Genomic DNA, 23,462 nt, shown 5'->3' with positions numbered 1-23,462 from the left:
GCTAAACATCCATTTTACATGCTGGCATGTGTTAGATTGATGATGATGATGATGATATTGTTGATGATGATGCTGATAATGTTCCAACTTATGATCCTATTTACAATGCCTCCCCACGGGACAGAGTTAGACACCAGGGTCGTTTTTTAATGTGGAGATAAGGAACAAAAATTGTCTCAGTCGTGAATGATTTCTCCACTGACAGAACAGGAAATTGAAGTGCAGCATCTGAAGGACAGATACTACACTTTGATCTTGTCCCGAAGGCCAACTTATGATGATATTGTACTAACTAGTGGGGGGGGGGGACTTTGCCCGGTTGTAAAATACGCTTAAATATGATATTTTAATTTCTCCAGATGACGTATATATTATTATAGAGTCGTAATTTCAAAAATAAATAAATAAAAAAAACATTTGGGTACCATCAGCTAGAATCGAAACTAAAACTGTAGCATTCAAAGCTGGTGACGTTACCATTCTACCAAAGTGACACGCATATAAACCAATTAAAAATAAACTAAGATGAATATACAACATGTTTAACGATTTTTTTTTCAATTTTGACCCCTTAAAAACTATTTTAACTGGCTAAAGACCCATCACATCAGCATCTTTTTTTTTTTAAATTAAAATTTATGAAAGTGTTATGTCCAATGAGCGGGTAGACCCCACAGTACTATTAATATGATTGGATTTTCAAAAAATTGTATTAAATCTTTATACAAGTCTTTGTTTTATTTCCAGTAACCAATAAACGAAATCGATAATTGGGCAGTAATCACTCTCAGATGAAATCGGAGAAAAACTTGAGTTATTAGGGTTGAATGAAGACATTAAATTCCTTAAAAAAAGCATTGCTAGAACAGTTTATGAAAATTATCTAAAAAAAAATAAATTCATTATATAAAAATAAATTCATTATATAAAAAAATAAATTCTTTATATAAAAAAATAAATTCATTATATAAAAAAATAAATTCATTATATAAAAAAATAAATTCATTATATAAAAAAATAAATCACATATTGATCCCTTTTGGTTTTTAGTCTCATGCCAAAAGACATATCCAGAAATTGTTGGGAACGAAGACTGGGATGTTCCACCTTCATCTCATAGAGTTTCTTTGGCAGAAAAGAGAAAAGGAAGAAATGTTTCCTCGCATAATTCTTCCACTAATCAATATGTGATATATATATATTTTTTATTAATTAACACAAGTTCATTTATTTTTTTGTGGTTTATTTTTAGTTTTATTAGTTTTATGTACGTTAATTAAAAATGTTTAATTATTACTTAACATTGTTTCATTTTTAGTTTTTAGTTTGTTAATTAACTTGTTTATTTTTTTGATTGATTAACTGATTATAATTGTTCAGGTTAAATATTCGTGTATTAATATTTTTCAGGTATAGTATTTGTGTATTAATATTATTCATTTTTGTCGTTATTATTCAAAAAATCGTGTATTCGACTTTGTTAAAGTTTGTTAATTAATGTGTTTCATTTTCGTAAACTGTTTTGGCAATGCTTTTTTTTTTTTAGTAAATGGAAGTTATTTCTCCTCTAAAACAAAAGTGCCTCTCATTCAGTAAAGTAAAAATTTATATATTAGTTTTTTTTAAGTTTGTTAATTAATGTTTCACTTTTGTAAACTATTCAGCAATGTTTTTTTTTTTTAGTAAATTAGAGTTATCGCCCTTAAATAATCCTCCTCTGAAACAGAAGTACCAAAAAATCACAATTAAGATTTTGTAGTTAAATTATTGATTTCTATAACTAACAGACAGGAACTACAACATTATATATATATATATATTAGTGTTGGGTTGCTTAGTCATTTTGGAATTGGAAAAAAATTTAATGTTCCACTGCTAGTACTAATGATAAAATAGTATTCATTGCTTTTAAACTATCAGTAAAACAAAAATATATATCTTAATGACTTGCAGGTAAAATGGCACACGTGGATAAATAGAAAAAGTAGATGAAAAATGGCACACGTGGATAAATAGAAAAAATAGATGAAAAATGGCACACGTGGATAAATAGAAAAAAATAGATGAAAAATGGCACACGTGGATAAATAGAAAAAATAGATGAAAAATGGCACACGTGGATAAATAGAAAAAATAGATGAAAAATGGCACACGTGGATAAATAGAAAAAATAGATGAAAAATGGCACACGTGGATAAATAGAAAAAATAGATGAAAAATGGCACACGTGGATAAATAGAAAAAATAGATGAAAAATGGCACACGTGGATAAATAGAAAAAATAGATGAAAAATGTCACAATCAGTTTAGCTGATCACTATTTCCAATCAATTACCAGAAAAAATAAGAGTAAAAAAAAAAAAAGATCTGTTTGTCTAATGTATGCCCCCCCCCCCCTCTTTAATGCACTTGTACGAAAGTAGGTATTTATTTGCTTCCTCATGAAAGCAAAATGTGATGCAAGGTTGTTCTTAATGCGGGGGAAAACCAGTTCCCCGTTCCCCAAAAAGGGGCACTCAAGTAAGCAAAAATAAAATTGCGTTAGTGTTGATTGGTTGGGTTATTTAATACCGAATCCAGTGATTTTGAAGAAAAATTTTTTAATAGAGTATATTTGTTTTTAGGTCGGTTTCTATTTAACCCATAGTTGGGACCCTAACAGGTACTACCACTCCGGGTCAGAGTGGACCTGGGAGCAATGGCAATTAAAGGGTGACTCCACACTCCCCAAAGCTCGCAAGCTAGCGCCTCACCATCGGATATAGTTTAAGGTCATATCCAGAACCTGCGTTAGTGTAGAAGGTTTTCCCCCTCCATTGACTAAGGACAAATATACTGAGATTGGCCTGAGTGCACATATCGTATGAAGACTCATTTCGTTTTTTGATTGCGCGTGAGAATGTAACGCAAGTTAAGGTTCCGAAGCAACAAAAACTCACCTTTGGAACTGCATCTCTTTCTCCTTGAAGTACGTCGTTAAGACATTCAGTTTTGTTTGTGCCTCTTCATTTTGTCGGATTGCTTTCGCCTTGTCAGCTTGAAACGTCTCCACGTCGCGCTTCATCGCTTGAATCTGATCTGAAAGGGTAGAAAGAAAAATACTCCTGGTCAATACCAAGAATTTACAGCTAGGTTGTAATGAAAATGATGGATTTAACAAAACAACACCATTAAATAATATGGATCAAATAGAGTTGAAGCACTCCCAGTATGGAAAATGATCAAACGGACACGTTTTGCTTTAAAAACACCAGGTTATTTAAAGTTGAATTATGAACAAAACAATGCGATGCATAACTTTACATTCAGAATTTTTATTTAAAAAAAGAAAGTTTTATTTCAAAAATATTTTACAAATAAATTAAAAAGTTTTACTGCGGGGTGAAATGATAAAATTGTTGCCGTAGAAAAAAAAAAACGACATGATTCCATTTCTGGTTTTCTTTTTTTGTTGCAGACCATTTACTAGTTGGCCAGTTGTTTACAAATCCTAACCGCGATAGGAACCTTTTATAATATCTGAAAATAACACAATGTTCAACGAGCGAGATTGGAGATGCGCCACTATACAACTCATGCTCTCTACCGATCCAAGTTATGACATGGGATTGGTGCCAGTACCCTTAAAATGCAAATCTTGACGTTTCAACACTTGAGGGTAAAGCTCAACAAAGTTTCCGACCACAGTTATGGTTTTTGGTGTGGTTTCAAGTGAGAGCCGCATCACGCCACCTCACATCTTTAAAGTAAGTTTGAAAGTCAACACGAAAATGTACCTGAATGTGCTGAAGAGTGTAATGATCCCCTGGTGCAATCAGGTGGCTGCTGGCAGACCGTGGGTGTGGCAGCAGGACTTGGCACTGGCCCACAAATCTTTGTACCCTCACTGGCGCCCCTCCTCCCCTAACCCGAACCTGCTAGACTAATTTATTTGGTCATACGCCAAGAACATCACAACATAAAAGACAGTCCTATTGCTGCCATCCGTCAAGTATTCACTGAGTTCTCACTGAAGCTTGTGGAAAAGGCATGTTTCCAGTTCTAAACCTGTATCGAAGCGGTGATTGAGGCTGAAGGCGGCTACATGAAATAGATGTCAGTTCTATTACATAATCAAGTGACCTGAATTGATTCTTTCAATAAATATTTTAAAATAAAGCTGTAGTGTTAGTTTCTTTAGGGTTACAAATTTATTGTTTCATCCTGTAATAAATTAAAAAATTGATCTGGTAGTTTTTTATTTTAATTAAGAAAATTCAGCAGATATAAGACTTTGCTTTAAATGTTTTTTTTAAATTGCTTTTTTTTGAATTTAAAGAAAAAAAAACAGAATTCCACCTTTTCCAATTTACAAAAACAAAAACAGCAGTTTTGCATGCCTGGGTTATTTGTTTTTAATTTTATTGTCCTATTTTTCCCATATATATGCAATAATTTTGTTGAGATTAACAGTAATTAATGGTTTAAATAGAAAAAGGATAAATTATGAAAACTTAAAACATGCAAGAAAAAAAGATATACGGATGAGGCATTAACAATTACATTGAGAACATCGCCAGGACCGCTGCAAAGAAGGTAGGTTCTCTCTACCGTGCTAGAAAGATACTAACGCCCGAAAGTATCCTATACCTCTATAAGGCCGCCATTCGTCCATGTATGGAGTATTGTTGTCATATTTGGGCTGGTGTATCTGCCACTAGTCTCTCGTTCCTAGATAAGGTTCAAAAGAGAGAGTAATCTGATAGGTCCTGAACTGGCATCAAACTTCAGCCTCTGTCCTATCGATGAAATATTGCATCCCTCTGCATGTTCTACTAGTATTTTAATGGTGAATGCTCTGACGAACTGCAGACACTTGTGCCCCCTCAACGTAAATACCCCTGACAAGCAGCTAAATCCCACCTCTTCACAGTAGAGATCCCTAGATGTAAGAGAGCCTTCTACTCCAGTAGTTTCTTCCCCAAACCAGCTAGACTTTGGAATTCCCTTCCGGGTCCCTGCTTCCCCAACTGTACTGACATGCAGAAGTTCAAGTGTAACGTGAACAGACAGCTTGCTGCCCAACTCCCAACACAGTATCCCTGATGCCTATGTCCCTGATAGTAGCCCCCTACAACAAAGTGGCAATGTGTTTTGTTTGGGGTGAATTCTATGCCTAAACATTTTTAAAGCATTTATGCCGATTCCAATAACTGTTATACGTTTAAAATTATTTTTAAAAATTATGACCATTAAATTTTATGTTGTACAAAAATATCTTTATTAAATATTAAAAAAAATTGGGATTATATTAAAAAATATTTTTTTTAAATATTGGATTTTTTTATATAAAAGTTTTTAATCTATATATATAAAAGCGAAAATGTGTGGTTCTATGTATGTATGTGTGTTTGTATGCTTCGCAAAAACTTTCGACACGGGTCATGGATTTTCACAAGTTTGGTATCATTTTGAAGTTCCAACCTTCGCCCGACAAATATCGAAAAATTGGCCAAAAACATTATTTCCTTCACCCTAAAATCATCAGTTTTCTACAGGGAGGGGTCAGCAAAAACCGTCCTCTCATGACAAGTTCGCTTCTACGCATGCGCAAATGACGTCGGAACATGATTTAGTTTAAATTTTAAAAAAAACAATCCAATTTTGTCAACATTGTCTTAGCTCAGTTGCTTAGAGCGTGGGGTCATTATCTAAAGGTTTTGGGTTCGAATCGTGGTGTGAGGTGTCTTTTTTTTTTTTCGATTTTTTTAATTTTAATATTAAACAGGGTTATTTAAGCCATTTTTCACGTTCTGTTTTTTTTTTTTTTTTTTTCAGATTTTTTAAAGTTTTAACGTTCGTTTTTCTGTTTTATTTTTCCATGACATTTGCGTTTTCTTTTTTTGTTTCATGTTTTTTTTCCGATTTTTACATTTAACATCGTCCGTTTGCCTTACGTTAGTTTTTTGTGTGCTTTTTTTTCGATTTTTTAAAGTTTTAACATTTATTTTTTTTTTAAATATTTACTTCGCTTATTCTTATGTTTTGATTAACACCCCCCAGCCCCACCCGAGCACACACACCTCTAAACACCCGGGCAACGCCAGGTACCCCCCGCTAGTCTATTATAAACGATAAAACAAGTAAAAAAAAAAAAAAAAAGTTTTAAAACATGATTTTTGTTGTTGCTTATTTTGGGTGCCTCAAATACATTTGATCCAAATAAACAAAACTAAGGAATGTGTTCTGTTTATAAACGCACATCTTAAAATGCATTCATAATCCATGCCTGGTGTCAAACTTACCCTCTAATTCCAAACGACATTCAATTTCAATTTGTCGTGATTTGTGCAAAGCAGCATTTTCCTCTTCTGCTGCTGTTAACATTGCTTTCACCTGTTCCAAATGTAAAAAAAAAAAAAAAAAACATTTTATGCATTGACCATTTTATGTCTCAATTTTAAACTTATGGAAAGTGTTCGACTGAGCTTCAATCTATGGTCCCCCCCTCGCCAAACTTTCACAAGAAACACTAGACTAGCTGAAAAAATTATCAATAATTTTCCCCACTCTTTATCTGTACCTAAACCTAAACATAGATTCCATGATCAAAGCTTCTTTCTTAGAACTGCACGCCTGTGGAATTGTCTTCCGTTTTCCTGCTTTCCAGCTGTCTATAATATGGTTGTCTTCAAGTCCAACGTGAACAAGTTTCTGATGAGCCGTTGCACTTAAGTTAACAAATTTACCGAACTTCCATTACTATCGATTACTATATTGTCCTTTTGACTACTCTACACTCTTTAACCCTTATCCTTGAGTGGCCTATCGGCCTTGATAAGTGGGGACGCCTATGTAAAAAAGCAAAACTACCAATTACTAATCGTTTTTTTTTTAAATTTTGAGATGAGGCTTCATAATTTGCATATTCTTTTTGCAAACTTATCTTCATCTTTATAGCTTTTGTTGTTACATTTTGGCCAATTCATCCTCTGCCCTTCAGGGTTCGTGGCATAGTAGATAGAGGCACCATTCCAAGCAAGAGGTAATAATGTACATCTTTTGACTCAAAGACATCTGATGGCACCAATTCTGTTGAATGCTCTTGGAATACATTCTTTCTTTTTGCGGACTTTTATCCTTATCTTCATAGTTGTTGTTGTTTCACCACGTTTCGGCCAACTCATCCTCCGGCCTTCTTCAGGTGGTTAACGGCGACGGGATAGGAAGGCTGAGTCTTGTAATAATTACTGCCTTCCATAATTGTTGTCTCACCAAGTTTTACATAAGTGACACGACTCAGAATTCCTATCTCATCATGGTTAATCATCTGAAGAAGGCCAGAGGATGAGTTAGCCGAAACGTGGTAAAACTACAACAAATATGAAATGAAGATGAGAATAACAGTCCACAAAAAAAAAAAAAAAAAAAGAAATGAATGCAGTAATTGCTATTTATATAAACACATACATGCATCTAACTTTCATCAGTGAATCTCTCCACTTTTTTTTTGTTTGTTTAGCTGGTAACTGTTCTGATCATTTGGACTCTGATTAGTGCCGTTACATCCATCATCTTAATCCGTCAACAGAAATCCATTGCTCCTTATAGTGTTAGCGTGACTTATGACGCTTCCGTTTAGTCTTGAAAGACAAAGGATACAACCTGTAAGTGCAGCTGTACGTTTAATTATGTGCAAGGGTTGCGCAATCTCCAACCACACTTCTCCTGAATTGGCACTGTTTGAATCCAGTGGCAAGGGGAAGTCCATAATGACTGGAAACAATGCCAGAATAAGATAGCACATACAACACCTGGAAGTTCCAAACAGTCACCCATCTGGTACTGGCCAGGCTAATCATTGCTTAACTTCGGTGTATCAAACATGATTATGCTGTATATAACTGTTGTGGGGTACAAATCACCCCAATTTGAGAACTAAGTGGAATCAACCAGTCCTATGAATACCACTGGTTTCAGAGACTAAATCGAAACATTCATACCATGTTTAACCGTGTGACCTGTCGTGTGTGACCCGACAGATCGACGACTCTCAATGTTGTGTATCGTGGATTTTTTTATTTGACTATTCCTCTTATGGCCGGATCGTCATTTTCTCGCTGGCGACGGGAATACATGTGGTTTCACAAAAGTAGAAATATAATAATTCGTGGTACAAAGAAAGGAAAAACACAAACACCAATGCTTTCACGTATAATTGACTGTTGGACTTGTATGTGTGTGTGTGTGTATCTTCTCCCCGTTCTATCGATGTTACGTTTGTCTGTCAGTCACAATTCGTCTATTTCTGATTCAGTCAACTCTAAAAACTGTCCAACTCCCATCCGCCGCGACGGGCATCTAGTTGTCAACTAACTGTCTCTTCTACATTGGTATCTGAGGTCGCCCACCCCCACCCCGGCTACCTTCCTTGTTTTATCTGTAGGTCTCTATTGTCATTGTCAACTCTAAAAAGCTCGATCTAAAAATACCTACAGATTCATTTTTTGCTACTTCCTATCGATTGTTTCCTATTTCATTGTCTATTGCTCCCCCCCCTCTCAGCACTTAGTGACTCAAGTCCACCTCAGGTCCACTTTATAGTATCACAACCGCATGCTACAAACACGTTCCTCTCATACCACTTTAGTGGCTCCTGTATTCTTTATGATAAATACGTATTATATTTTATACACTTTAAACTACTTGTGGTTTCTTTCATTTGTGACCCCTAGCACAGGTCTACAACAATAACTTACACATTCACACATAATGGACTCTTTCAATCATTATATAAACCATGAGCTTAATACTCTCGTGGGAGAAAATATTGTGACCTAACATGAGACTAAAGACTGACTGAGCGTCGGAAATTCCAACAACCTTTCTTGTATTTACTTTTTTGTAAACTGTATTCTTTCTACCTAAAACCCTGTTGTTTGCATCTTCCTTAATGACCTTTTCCCAGGTCCCCAACGTATAGAATTACCTATATCTAAGTTTAATAATAGGATGAGTAACTTTTTGCATTTGTTTTGTCTACTGTTTTTTTTTGTTTTTTTTTTTTTTTAAATCAGCCTGTCATTTTGGAAAAATTCTTTTCGGTGTTAACTTTGAAAACGTTTTGATTCAAGTTTCCCATAAATCTGTTTCACAAATAAGCGGGGTGTTAAATCGGTTGCTAGACATATACAGTAAAAAATTAGCCTTGGGTTGTAATTCTCGCTTCCCTTATTTTGTCCTTTAGTCCTCACATTCTATGAGCAAAGTTTCTGACAAAGGGTTGGTTGTTTTTGTTTTATGGCATATCAACCCTTTTCAAGTTATTTAATGCTGAATCCAAAGATTTTGAAGAAAAATTTTTTAATAGAATATATTTGTTGTTTTCAAGTCGGTTTCTATTTAACCCATAGTTGGAACCCTAACAGGTACTACCACTCCGGGTCAGAGTGGGCCTGGGAGCAATGGTAATTAAAGGGCGGCTCCACACTCCCCAAAGCCCGCAAGCTGGGACCTCACCACTGGATATAGTTTAAGGTCATATCCAGGACCTTCTGACAAAGGGAGAAGAATTGTTGTTTTTGGGTCAGAATTCATCCATATTACTTATCGTTGGCTAGTTTTTGACCATGAACTGGTATTTTTTAGCTCCTTACATTAAGTGGCTTCATGCCTTGTCTGGAGCGATTTCCATAAAAAATTTTGGTGCTTATTTAAAATTACATTAAGTTAAAAAAAAAAATACAGAAAAACTTTTATGATGTACGTACTGTTAAACCTTTACAACAATTGACGAAAACAACGCTAGGATTTTGAAACAGGACGTTTTATTAACAACAATCTCTCATCAAGGTTGCTCTTCATCGAGTCCGTTCCTGCTGATGTTTTACTGTCAAGAAAAGACTTTGTTGCAGAAGAGTTCCACAACCCTTGAAGATAGCAACGGTTAAAGTCCCTGCCTCAATATATTAACACACTTGTCATAGAACGAAGATATCATATTCCAAAATTCACATAAATTGATTCAGTAGTTTTTATATATAAGGAAATCAAATTTTATGAGGAAGCAAGGAGGAGGCCGAGAACGGCCATATTCTTTCAAATTTTCCTAAAGGACGACAATTCAATTCGACTTCAGACATTTTGTTTGTATTGAAAATAATTAAAAGAATTGCTAAAAATAATAAAATTTGATTTTTTTTATTTAAAAACAAACAAAAATATACTTGATCAATTTATGTGATTTTTGGAATATGACATCTTCGTTCCGTAATGAGTACGTATATCAAAGATTTTCTGTATTTTTCTTTTTAATCAAGTGTAATTCTAAATAATGAGAAAATTGTCTTGTTATCACAACCGAAGCATTCAGTATTCAATCAGTATTCGTACATTTGTTTTAATGCAATCGGTAACAAAACATTTAAACTTTTAATTTTCTAAAAATATACCATTGTAATGTGTGATTAAATGCTTTAAAAGAAAATTTGTACAAAACTTTTATTATGCAGACTGTAGTGTCCAATGGTGGGCAAAAAAAGAAAAAAAATGGCTGCTACTTTTTTTTTTTTTTTTTGCTATTTTGCCACATGACATACAACTTAAATGCTTCCGGTTTTGAATAAAAAAAAAGGCTAATTTTTCAGAGACTGGGGCAGTTTTGGATTTGGATGTTGGAGCATCAAATTTTGACAGCAGAGTTTTGAGTTTTGAAATTGCATGTTTTGACATAAGTGCATCAAATTTAAGCCCGGAAATCATTGGAAAGTGTAGAATAGTTAACGCTTGACTATTTAACGATATAGTGCATGGTGGCACCTCAACACATTTTAGATGATATTGCCATAATGCACAAATGATGAAAAAAAAAAAAAAAAAGAATAACTTACCCGGGAAACATCCAACATTGATTGAATTTTGTCCTGCATCGATGACGAACCTGCAGAAAATAATTAAAAATCATGTTTAACATTTGTCATGATCAAATTATTTGAAAAATGCTCAACTAGCAAAATATAAAACAAGTTAAAATTATGAGAAAGTCACTGACTGCACATGTGGAAAGAGACAGGAAGTTATTCTTTGATGAAATAAAAGTCATTCAACTCCTCTACCCACTTCAGTAATCATATCTTAACTTTTACGGAAAAATAAACATTTTCAATTTTCACATGGTTGTATGCTTAAAAAAAAAAAAATACATCGCCATAAAGGTCACCCAGTGGGGGTGCATCTCTGTAATGCATTCACATATAGAAACTAGCTAAAAATGAACCTTTGAAATAATGTCTTCTTCAATATGAAGATCCATGTTGTGATTCTGACCCACTTGAAATTTTCCAAAAGTAATGTTCATATCAGATGGTGAATTTCATGGTCCATCAGCTTTTTTATGCCCATAGATTACCAGCTGATCATCTCAAGTGGCTTCACTGTCTGGTCCATGTAATATTAATATGTATTCCTGGAGAGGGTCAGTTGGGTTTCTTTGGGAGCTGACATTTTGATTCACAGTGTAACGCTGTCATTACAAACAAACAAAGGCAAGAAATAAAGAAATATCTAGGTCAGTATTTTTTTTTCTTTTTCAGCACAAGTTTATATTCCCATTACTTTCGGCACTATTTAAAGTCTCTCACAGCCACTTGTCCATGTTTCTCTTTCCTCCGATTGCATGCTGGTCACAGCCAGCCCATTCTTGTCCTCGCTATTTGCACGCCCATTTTCTTCAGCGCCAACTTTTCTACGCTGGCATTGGCCAGCCATTTCTCGCCTGCAACTTCACACATCTATTTTCTTCGACACACACATTGTTTCTCCCCCATGTTGCATTTTTTCTGCTTTTTTTTCTTCCTTTTCTCATGCACACTTTCTAATTTGCATATGTGCATTTTTCTGCTGCTAATCTCTTCACATGCCGGTCAACCTTCACTGCAGCTGATATTTGAGTGTCTAAGGTCTCTCTGTACAGGGGTTTGTCGGAACAATCTGGCATGAGGATACTTTTTCCATAGAAGTAAACCCTGACCAAATATTCAAAATCACATAGTATTCGCAGCCCAAATAAGATCTCACTACGGCTACCCCACAGCTTTTCCGGGGAATGGTGCACCTTCTCCAAGTGATATTACCTCAAGTAATAGCACAAAGCTGGATACTCCACCAGACTAGATAAATTCTTGTCCTGGAATCCAGTAAGACCATCAGACCAACATGAAACATATACTACAACATATAAAAATGGTTAATTGGGGAGAGGAAAATTATGTTCTCAATTTCTTTACTAACTCAGGGTTTGAGAGATAAAGAACTTAAATGGAACATTCGAATATCTATGTATCTCATCTAGAGTTCAAGTGTTAGCCCCAGGTTGTGGGCCCCTTGATATTTGAGAACTTCGACTGAAGTAAAATAAAACAAAAGTTACAAAAATTCTAACTACAAGTCTGTTGTTTGGCCATAAAAATCAATTATCAGTGTAACCTTTTCAAAATAAAACATTCTTATTCGTTTTAAACTTTAGTTATGATTTTGTTTCGAAGGAAAATCGTTTTGTTAGCACACAACCAACACCACACAATTGACACTAAGGACAGTAGAGTGACAATAGACTGCAGAATCACCCGTATTGAAGAACCAGATTAACTGCTGCAAAACCACATCAAAAGGAGAAATAGTTTGAGAAAGAAATTGAGAGGTGGATCAACAAAGAAATAATATCATGGTCAGGGAAGGTTGAAGGAATTCTACAACTCATGGCTGTCGTTCAACTTATCAAGAAGAAATTCAGGCCAGTGTTGGATTTCTATGAGCTGAACAAATATGTGGCTTGCCACACCAAAGATGGAATTGATCTGTGTGAAGAAGTTACGAGAGAGTGGAGGAGAATGGAAATCAAAAATCAAATCATGATGATGATTTGAATGTGCAGCCAATCATGGCCTATATACAGCGAACACACATTCACACAACCAAAAAAAGAAAAAAAGAAAAGCAAGTATACAACAAACTAATACATACATAAAATTTAAATGAGAAATTTTTTAAAACTTTGAAGTGTCGAATATAATCATAATGATAAAATCATTTTTGTTTATTGATTAAAAAAAAAAAAAAATCAAAACAAAGATGATTTTATCATTATATTCGACACTTCAAAGTTTTCAAAAATTTCTCATTTAAATTTTACTTTAAAAATAAGTGTCTTCAAAAAGTGTGATCATCTTTTACTTTAATATATATATATATATATATATTTTTATAGTCATCCACATAAAATCCTGTTTCGTTGTATCACAATGCTGCTAGACTAGCACCTCTCCCAAGCCGAGGATTGAACCAAGAACCATCGCGTTGATAGCAGTTCTACCGATTAACCCACGGAAGTAGTACCCGCAAATAACCTCGCCAAAAGTCTATTTTAAACAAACATTCGTCCACCACTTTTATAGTGCTCAAACCGCGTATTTATAAACAAACAGCAAGCCTCGCATTTTTCAGCCAATTAAGTAGCGGGTGAGATTATTTACGACAGCGTTCTACCCCAAGAGGGGGGGGGAGTCTAAAATATATATATCCCAAATTTCAATGGTAGAAGAACGTACCTTGAAACTCTTCAGAAACTTCTGATTCTTCTGATTCTTCGAATGCTTTTAATTGCAGAAAACATTCTTTCATTTGCTGGAAAATAAAAAAAACATGCACTTGAAATGCAATATTCATTGATTTTTATGCTTTGTGTTTTATTTTTAATTTTATAATTGAACTAGCAGGAACACCAAGTGTTACCAGGGAGATAGACGCGTTAAATAAAGTAAAACATCTCTTAAAAAAAAAAAAAAAATAAGATTCAAAAAAAGAAAAACAATACAAAGATTCTTGATTTATATAAATAAAACAATAGATGTATTTGTGTGTGTTTGTGTGTGTATGCGCGTGTATATGTGTGTGTGTGTGTTTGTATGTGTGTGTTTGTGTGCTTCTGTGCATGTATGTGTGCGTGTATGTGCGTGTGTATGTGTGTGCGCGTGTGTGTGTGTGCGCGTGTATGTGTGTGTATGTATAAATATTTAACTGATAAACTCTTAAACTACTTGTCACATAACATAGAAATAAATAAGAATAAGTAATCAAACACCAACAATATGTCAGCAACTTGAAATACAAAATGCTCATTTCAACTTGCCGACATATTTCTATTACTTTTGTGCATGCGCAAATTCATTCATAGCTTAAAGTAGTTTAATTTTAAATCTTTTTTAGCTCAAACAATACGGAATGTGACTGAAGTGCAAAATGTTTTGGTTTTGATTCCAGTTGATGGCACCCATGTCAATTTATTTTTTAAATCTTTTGAAATCATTACTATTTATTAGGTGCAATATAATATTTGGTGCTAATGCAGAGAGTGATCCGCGCTATTTTTTTAATCGTATTTCCAAGTCTAATTAAAGTTTTATGATATGTTTTTTTTTATTCAATTGTAAGGTTAAAGTACAGAATAGGTACAAAACACCCTCCCCTCCCAATGTTAAAAATGGCTTTTAAAATAATAACATTATTTCAGCACGGATCACTCTCTGCATGAGTACCTAATATTCAATAGAGAATTGGCTCCGTAATAATAAATACAAAATTTGCATGAATTAAAATATATTTAAGCAGACTTTTTTTTGCCGTCTGCGTGTATATATATATATATTACTGCAAAGCAATCGGATCATATGGGATTATATATTCTATACACTACATTTATAAATAAATAAATATTTGTTTTCAAAGATATTGGCCTCCAATATAAAGATAGGAGACCGATTCTAATAAGGTATTCCAACAAGGTCAAGGGTTAAAATGCCAAGAAAATTATACATATGGAAAAATAAAATACAAATTAGGTTGGTTGTTTTGGTTGGCTGTTTTTGTTTTACGGCATATCAACTCTTTCAGGTTATTTAATGCGGAATCCAAAGATCTTGAAAAAATTTTTTTAATAGAATATATTTGTTGTTTTTAAGTCGGTTTCTATTTAATCCAGAGTTGGGACCCTAACAGGTACTACCACTCCGGGTCAGGGTGGACCTGGGAGCAATGGCAATTAAGGGGTGGCTCTACACTCCCCAAAGCCCGCAAGCTGGGACCTCACCACTGGATATAGTTTAAGGTCATATCCAGGACCTACAAATTAGGCCTGAGAGCATGCGTGTTACTTATCTCTTCTCTATATAAATAAAATGAACTCATTTTTTCCCCCCCCGTCTGATTTTGACATTAATAGGATTAAAAATCAAGATATTTCATGCAAATATAATATGCACAAACGGCAGAACCATATCTGAAGTGTGTTATAGGCTTATTATTTCTCAAATTCCTCGATAATCTTAGATTTCTATACTTTTTTCTGCTGAGAAGTCACGGCCAAAATCGGTTAAGATCAATGGAAGTGGTAAAATATTTTCTCTCTAATAAATTCCTCCTCCCCCTGCCACCACTTAACACCGTTTGGGGATCGTTCACAAGGAACAGTTGAGAAGAGAACACCGGTTTGGCTTCGTAGTTCTTTCATGTGAAGTTATTTAAAATCACTAAACTAAGCTGCAGTGCTCTGTGGCGTAGTGGTTAGCGTGCTGGACAATTCACATTATATTTTCACGTTCGCGCCGACCTACCGTAGTCGATTTTTTTTTTTTTTTTCCTAAACAACTGGAATGGACTTTTCTTGGTGGCCGAACTGTTAACGTTGCAGATGTTTTTTTTTTTTTTTTCACACTTTATTTTCCTACTTTTACTCATGACTCCGGGTTTGATCCTTCCTACTTACCTACCATAACATTTTTTAAAACCCCCCCCCCCGTCCCAGAAACAAACACTCGGGCAACGCCGGGTACCCCCGCTAGTACTTTAATAAATCAGAGTCCATTTTCTGTAGGCTGTTTTTGAACCCAGTCAACGACGGGTACTTTTGCTAGTAATAAATAAACGGATTTTTATTATTTAATTGGAACTCACTGAGATGAGTATTATTTATTATTTTTATTTATTGAAGATAATTATCCTCATCTTTTCTTAGTTGTTTCACGTTTCGGCCAACTATTCCTCTGGTCTTCGTCAGGTGGTAACTGCGACGGATAAGAACTTTGAATCTCCTGACAGCATCCCCAGCATTCACTGCCTTCCATAGTTGTTGTCATCTCACCACGTTTTTGCCAAGTAACCCTCGTGGCGCAGTTGATAGAGATATTGAATCTCTACGGTTCCAGGTGAGAATTGTCTGAAGATAGCGGTTTCAATCCTACCCAAAGCCGGCCAGAGGCTTACTTGGCCAAAACGTGGTGAGACGACAACAACCTACAGAAGGCAGTGAATGCAGTCAGGAGATTCAGATTCCCTATCCGTCGCGGTTACGACCCGATGAAGGCCAGAGAAATAGTTGGCCGAAACGTCGTGAAACAACTAAAAAAAGATGAGGATAATAGTCCGCAATAAATAAAATTAATAAACGGATTTTTAAATGTCATTTTCATTTTAAACAAAGATACATTCGAGCCATATTTAAAAGACAAAGCTAATCAAGTATATACGAATCTAAAATTGGATCATTCAAATCATGACTCATTACTAGTTGCTTAAGCAATAACTCTACTAGGAAAATGTATTAAAGAAGTCGATTTACACAACAGAAAACATGAACAAAAATAAACAAAGATTGTTTTTGAATTACGGATCTTTACAAAATCCATTCATTTCTCAAAAAAAAAAATCTTTTGCATATCGGATCAATAAATATGAGACTTATTGGTTGGTTGGTTGTTTTACGGCATATCAACCCTTTTCAGGTTATTTAATGCCGAATCTGGTGATTTTGAAGAACGACTTTTTAACGACTCTGTTTTTTAGAAGTCGTATTCTATTTAACCCATAGTTGGGACCCTAACAGGTACTACCACTGCGGGTCAGAGTGGACCTGGGAGCAATGGCAATTAAAGGGTGGCTCCACACTCCCCAAGGCCCGCAAGGTGGGGCTTCACCATCGGATATCGTTTAAGGTCATATCCAGGACCATGAGACTTATTGAAAACTAATAAAAAAATGTATTCGTTTTTGTGTAACATATTTAATAATTCAGCACTTGTACAGTTTAGTCAAGACATTAAAAAATGAAAATATCGAAAAAAAAGGTTATATTGTACCTATCTGTTTTGGACTGAAGATCTCCGAAAAAAAATTTCATTTAATTTGATCGAGTAGTTTTTATTTTACAGCGGAAAAAATCGTTTTTATGAGAGCGCGTTGAAGGCAGACATCTTGTTTTTTTTGTTTTTTTTAAATTTTGTTTGAATTTTATAAACACAACGGGGGAGATAACTCCATGTAAAGCGCCGATACTCCCTCCCCATCTTTAATTCTAATTTTTCTTTCTAAAAATCAAACCTTTTGCTTGGTATCATAACAAATTGTTGTTTCGCTATAAAAAAAAAAAAAAAAAAGAAAAAAAAAACTAGATGAGCTTATGTGAAATTTTTTTTTGAGAACTTTGTTCCATAACGGATACGTGCAATATAACCTTTTTTTCGATATTTTCATTTTTTAATGTCTTGACTGAGCTGTACAAGTACCAATAATTCCGTAAGACATCCTCGCCTTTTCAGAAAGGCATACAAAAGTGGAATCATCAAACGCCGTGAAGAATTCAAGATGGCTGCCCCTCTCTGAGAACATGAGGATTGCTGTAATGTTGCATCCCTGCACATGTTTTATAAGTAATTTGATGGAATGTGCTCCGATAAACTTCTGGCACTTGTGCCACCCCCTCCAAATACATAAATACCCGACTAACCTGAGAAGCAGCAAAATCCCACCCCTATACTGCAGAGATGTCGGAAAGTTTTCTTTTCTACTCTAATAGTCTCTTCCCTCAAACTGCTAAACTTTGGAATTCCTCTCCTGTTTCCTGTTTCCATTAACTTGCTGAAGTATAAATGCAATGTGAACATCTTGTTGCTCAACTCCCCACAGTCCCCTGTTAGATACAATCCCAAATAGTAGCCCCTTACATTCCAAGTGTTCATATGCCTTCTTTGGGATGAAAGAGTAAATAAAAAAAAAAAGAAAACTTACTTCAAGTTCATTTTCTTTGAAATCAAGGGTTTCCCGCATTTGAACATATTGTGCTTGAGATTGTTCCCAGTTTTCCGCTAGTTCACGATATCTACACAAAAATGAAAGATTTACATATAGGTGTGAAAATGTGTAAAGCAAAAAAAAAAAAAAAGACTCAAGATTGTCCCTTTCTTTTTGGGGGGAGAGGGGAGGGGGGGGGCTCCCAACAAAAAGAGGGCAGACCTATAAATTCACCCTTGTCCGTTTGTCTGTCCACACTTTTCTCAATAACTACGCCTTAAATTTTTTGAAATTTTGCACAAACATTAAACATGATATGAGTATAAAAAAAAAAAGTCACAGAACCTAGGGGTTTCTTTCAGGTTAAAATGACCAAAATTGAGACTTTTGTGCTTATTAAAAAAAAACTGATGCCTTGGATTTTTATAAAACTTTCTGAAAATTTGTAACTAACTGATTTCTAATCTAATTTGTTTGTCTATACTTCGCCATAACTCTTGGGTGTGCCCCAGGGGCTCTTTTAGGGCTAATAAAAACACTCCATTTTTGGAACTATTTTACCATATTTGTCCAAAATTTTCTGTGTATGTCTATTTAGCAGTTTTGCATGGTGCTGAACTCATATTTAAATATGTTAAGGCCTTGGGGACTTTTGGGGCTAAATGGGGGGGGGGCAAATCATGGACTTAGTAATTTCTTTTTTTTTTCGCATGGTGCAGAACTCAAATTTACATATGTTAAGGCTTAAAACTGCACCGTTTGTTCATTTTCATCAGGATTTGACGTCCCTTGGGGACTTTTGAGGCTAAATGAGGAGGGGGGGGGGCAAATGCTGAACTTAGTCATTTTTTTTAATGCCTTGTTCACTGTGCACTCCCGGGGGACCATGCTTACTTGTCGGTTTTGATTTTAAAAAAACTTATTTCATAAATATATTTCATTATAAAAGTTCAAATAAAGAGTTATTTTTCTAGGTTTTATTTTAAAAATAAAATTCAAACATATTGATTATAAATTATATAAAAAATAAAGACTAATTTTGTTATTTCTTTAATTTTCAATAAATTGCTTCACAATAAAAATATTGTTAACATTACTACATGATCAAAAACCTTTCTGATAATTAAAAAAAAAAAAAAAAAAAAAAAAAAAAGGGACAATTCTGAGTCCGACTGCTTCTGGAAAGAGGCTCGCACAAAACATTAGGTGACTTCAGTTAACTATAACCTCAGAGTGAACCAAAGAGTGATGTTAAGTAAACGACATCTCTACACTTCCCCAAATCTCCCTAATTGGAGCTTCGTCAGTAGATGCACTTTTAACTTATCGCCAACACTTTTCAGTGCCAGAATAAAGACCATGGAGGAGTTTTCATAAGAACAGCATTTCTCAATTCTTGAGGTTTTTAGTTACAAACTATCATTGAAATAAACTAAGATTACTTACTTTTCAGCCCATTGTTCTTCCTCTTCAAGTAACTGCAAACAAAAAAAAAGGATTTATTTCCATTTATGGCAAGACTGACATGTTTATAGGATTCATCCTTAAACTAATTAACCAGGCATTTTTGTAGTGTATATATATATATATATATATATATATATATATATATATATATATATATATATATATATACATACATACACACTTTCACGTGCATATCTAAGCTGACCTAATTATTAACGCTAATTTTCGCGCTTCTTGTCTGGGTCAGTTTGACCTTGCTTTTCAAATTTAAACCTTCACCGATTTTCGTTTTTTTTTTTTTTTTTTTTAAACGACGTGTTTTTAAATATTCTCTCCAGTGCTTTTCTTTTAATGATTTGGAATTCATTCCATTTGCGCTTTTTTCCAAGGAACTCTGCCTTTTGGATTATTTTGACCATTTGGAATTCACCCATTGGATTGAAATTTTAAATTCGACCGTTTTGGATTTTAACATTTTTGGATTTTTACCCTTCACCGGACTATCCATTCATGTGAAATCTTTTTATCATTTTTCTTTTGCCTCCTGTTCCCCTTACCTCACCCATTTTTAATCAAGTAAGATCTGTGACTTACTTGTAGTTTCATTAAATACATTTATATGCAAAATCCGATCCTGCATTTTGCTAATTCCTGCCCTCTGATGAGAAGGAGAGTATTTCTTCGAAACTCCGCGGATTAAGGACTATCCACTTATCTTGTGTTTCCTTTTTTAAAATTAAATATGTTTTTAACTCTTTTTCAAGATGTCTTTTAACATGTTTTATTAATCATTTGTTCATATATATATATATATATATATATATATATACAGTGATGGGACGATTAATCAGAAATGGGAATCGGAAAAATTATAGTCTAATTTCCGATTTCACACCGATTTTTTTTAATTTTTAAATAAAAAATGAAACAAGCACAAATTGTTTTTTTTTTTATTAGAAGTTTTTCCTTTACAACATAAGACTGAGAAGGGCCACAGAATGGATTATAAATCTCATTTACAGATTTAACATTGATTAGCAGAGTTTAATTTATTTTATTTATTAGTCATTTATAACTTGCCTATTGCCTTTGTAATCGTTTCGTATCTATTCGCTAAAATGTCTAAGTACCTTCATCTGCTCCAGTTCATATGATTATTAACAAGTTTTAAATGCTCTGGGTGGGTGTTTAAAATTCCTTGGCGTCAGCTGTATATTGGGATGTTTGTCATCAGTTTCTTCTGAAATAATTAAAGTTTTATGGCACCTTTTGAGCACAAGGAAATCCTCAGACTCTCCAAACCTAGTTTAAATTGTTTTTATTAGTTTTTATTGTAAGCAAAGTAAATATTCTAGAGTTCACTTGCCTATTCAATATCATAGATTTTAAAAAGCTTTTCGCACCTATTTGATAAATGGCTATATGGCATCTATTAGAGACTTCAGACTTTAATATCAAAGATTTAACATGCTTGGAATTTTTTTTCTGGCACTGGTTTTGTATGATCACCACATCTTTTGAAATATTTCATGTTTCCTTATATTTTGTTTGGTTTTGGCACAAGTGAAAATATAGATGAAAATCTCACAAGTTTATCAAAGTTTTGTAAGAGCAAAAATTTAGAAGTTTGTTAACTTAAAAAAAACTTTCATTTACATTTAAAATACCCAAAACACATGAGATTCTACATTTTTAGGCGATTATGTGTGAGCACACTTAAACGTTATTTTAGAATTTAGAATGGGGGTGCAGTTGTGCATATAAATATGGTGTAAACTGATCCCATTTTTACCACTAATTCTAAGGCTGATCAGCAAAATCATAAAATCACATTGCTGTATTTTTCGTATTGCCACCCATACTTAGGGTTAGTAGTAGGAAAGGAATGTGGTTTTTATGACTTTTAACAATACTACATATTAATACAATAGCGTGCTTGTTATTTATTATGTGCATCACGATTACATCCGAGTGACTATTGTTTAATTATGGATTCCCTTTTCTTATAATAAATAATTTTACCAAAAATTCTTCATAAGTATTGGTTTCGATTATAGCTGATGGAACTCCAGTGATCCATTTTTTTTTAAAAAAAAAAATGATTTTATCAAGAATTTTCATAAATTTTGGTTTCAGTTTCGATTATAGTTGAAGGAACTCCAGCTTATGCACCAAAGTCATATAGATATATTTTTTTTATTTTTGAAATCGCAAATTTATAATTTATAAAAATCGATAGAACATTAACTGTATAATAATATATACGAAATCTGCAAGATTTAAAATATCATATTTAAGCGTACTTTATGACTTGGCTACACTAGGCGTCCTTGTTAGCTTAGATAAATACTTTTGCAGTTTTAACAAGAGTTACAACAATATCAGAGCATCTCGATTTACGCCATGAATACCAACTTCGATATATTACATATGAATGAGTCACTGTGGAATTTCCACAGGTCACGCTAGTTGTTATTATTTGCATTTTGTTTTTGTTTTGTTTACAGCAAAGCAAATCAATTTAATAACCCACCAAATTTATATAATTAAAATAAAATTTAAATATTCATAGAAGGAAGGCACATAATAGTTAACGAAGCCCAACGCCTTCTCCATGTTAAAAATGGTTTTCTAAATAGTAACATTGTTATTAAGAAATTTGTTCGTAACAATGGGGGGAGGGGTGTTGTTAATATTTTGTTCTTACATCGTTTTCTCATTTTACCGACCAATCGTCGACTATTTTCAACTGTTTATGAAAACATTCAGGTAGCATGTTGTATACTAACGACGAACTGATACGATTTGGCTTTGGTTAACATCAAAATAAACCTTTTGTTGTATTTCAACTTGCAGTACATTACAAGGAAAACATTTGAGAAAAATATACACAGAAATTACCCGGGGATTTATGTAATAATTTGAAAATTTACGAAAAAAATATAAATAAATAAATAACAAATATCTAATTACATATTTATAAATATTAAAAGAATCGTAATTGGGAATCGAACCAGAAATTTGGAACAGAATCAGTAAAAATTTTGGAATTGTCCCACAACTAATTATATATATATATATATATATATATATATATATATATATACATATATACACTAGCAGGCTGCCCGGCATTGCTTGGTTGTAAAATACGTTTAAATATGATATTTTGATTAATGAAGATTTCGTATTTATTATTATATCATATTGGACCCTATATATAGTAATGATTTAAAAAATAAATAAAAAATAAAAAAAATAAATAAATAAAAAATAAATAAAAAAATAAAAAAAATAAAAAAATAAAAAAAATAAATAAATAAAAAAATAAAATAAAAAAATAAATAAATAAAAAAATAAATAAATAAAAAAATAAATAAATATATTTATTTATTTATTTATTTTTTTATTTACTTATTTTTTTATTTATTTTTTTATTTATTTTTTAATTTTTTATTTATTTATTTTTTTATTTATTTATTTTTTAAATCATTACTATATATAGGGTCCAATATGATATAATAATAAATACGAAATCTTCATTAATCAAAATAATCAAATAAAAAAATAAATAAATAAAAAAATAAATAAATAAATAAATTTAAAAAAAAATAAATAAATAAATAAAAAAATAAATAAATAAAATAATAAAAAAATAAATAAAAAAATAAATAAAAAATTTTAAAAAAATAAAAAAAATAAATAAAAAAATAAAAAAATAAAAAAATAAATAAATAAAAAAATAAATAAAAAAATAAAGAAATAAAAAAATAAAGAAATAAAAAAATAAAGAAATAAAAAAGAAACTCGCGCACCACCACAAACAAACAAAACCAAAATGTTTAGCTTATGATTTACTTTTTCCTTTGACATTAATAGTTATGAAAACATGTTTGCAG

General features: G+C 33.1%; 1 protein-coding gene across 1 annotated transcript in view; it reads right to left on the bottom strand.

Moving 5' to 3' along the window:
- The window catches only part of LOC145258344 (uncharacterized), a 153,339-nt gene that overhangs the window by 28,221 nt on the left and 101,656 nt on the right, over positions 1-23,462 (bottom strand). The window contains exons 16-21 of the mRNA XM_080116536.1: positions 19,543-19,574; positions 18,094-18,184; positions 13,584-13,659; positions 10,869-10,918; positions 6,285-6,375; positions 2,940-3,078 (exon numbers count right to left, since the gene is read on the bottom strand). Of these exons, the coding sequence (XP_079972662.1) occupies positions 2,940-3,078; positions 6,285-6,375; positions 10,869-10,918; positions 13,584-13,659; positions 18,094-18,184; positions 19,543-19,574 (479 nt within the window). The remainder of the gene's footprint in view (positions 1-2,939; positions 3,079-6,284; positions 6,376-10,868; positions 10,919-13,583; positions 13,660-18,093; positions 18,185-19,542; positions 19,575-23,462) is intronic.

The sequence above is a fragment of the Euprymna scolopes genome, chromosome 33 (assembly GCF_053919585.1).
Source record: "Euprymna scolopes isolate OS-2025 chromosome 33, ASM5391958v1, whole genome shotgun sequence".
NCBI lineage: Eukaryota > Metazoa > Mollusca > Cephalopoda > Sepiida > Sepiolidae > Euprymna > Euprymna scolopes.
This window is presented reverse-complemented; position numbering and strand designations above follow the sequence as displayed.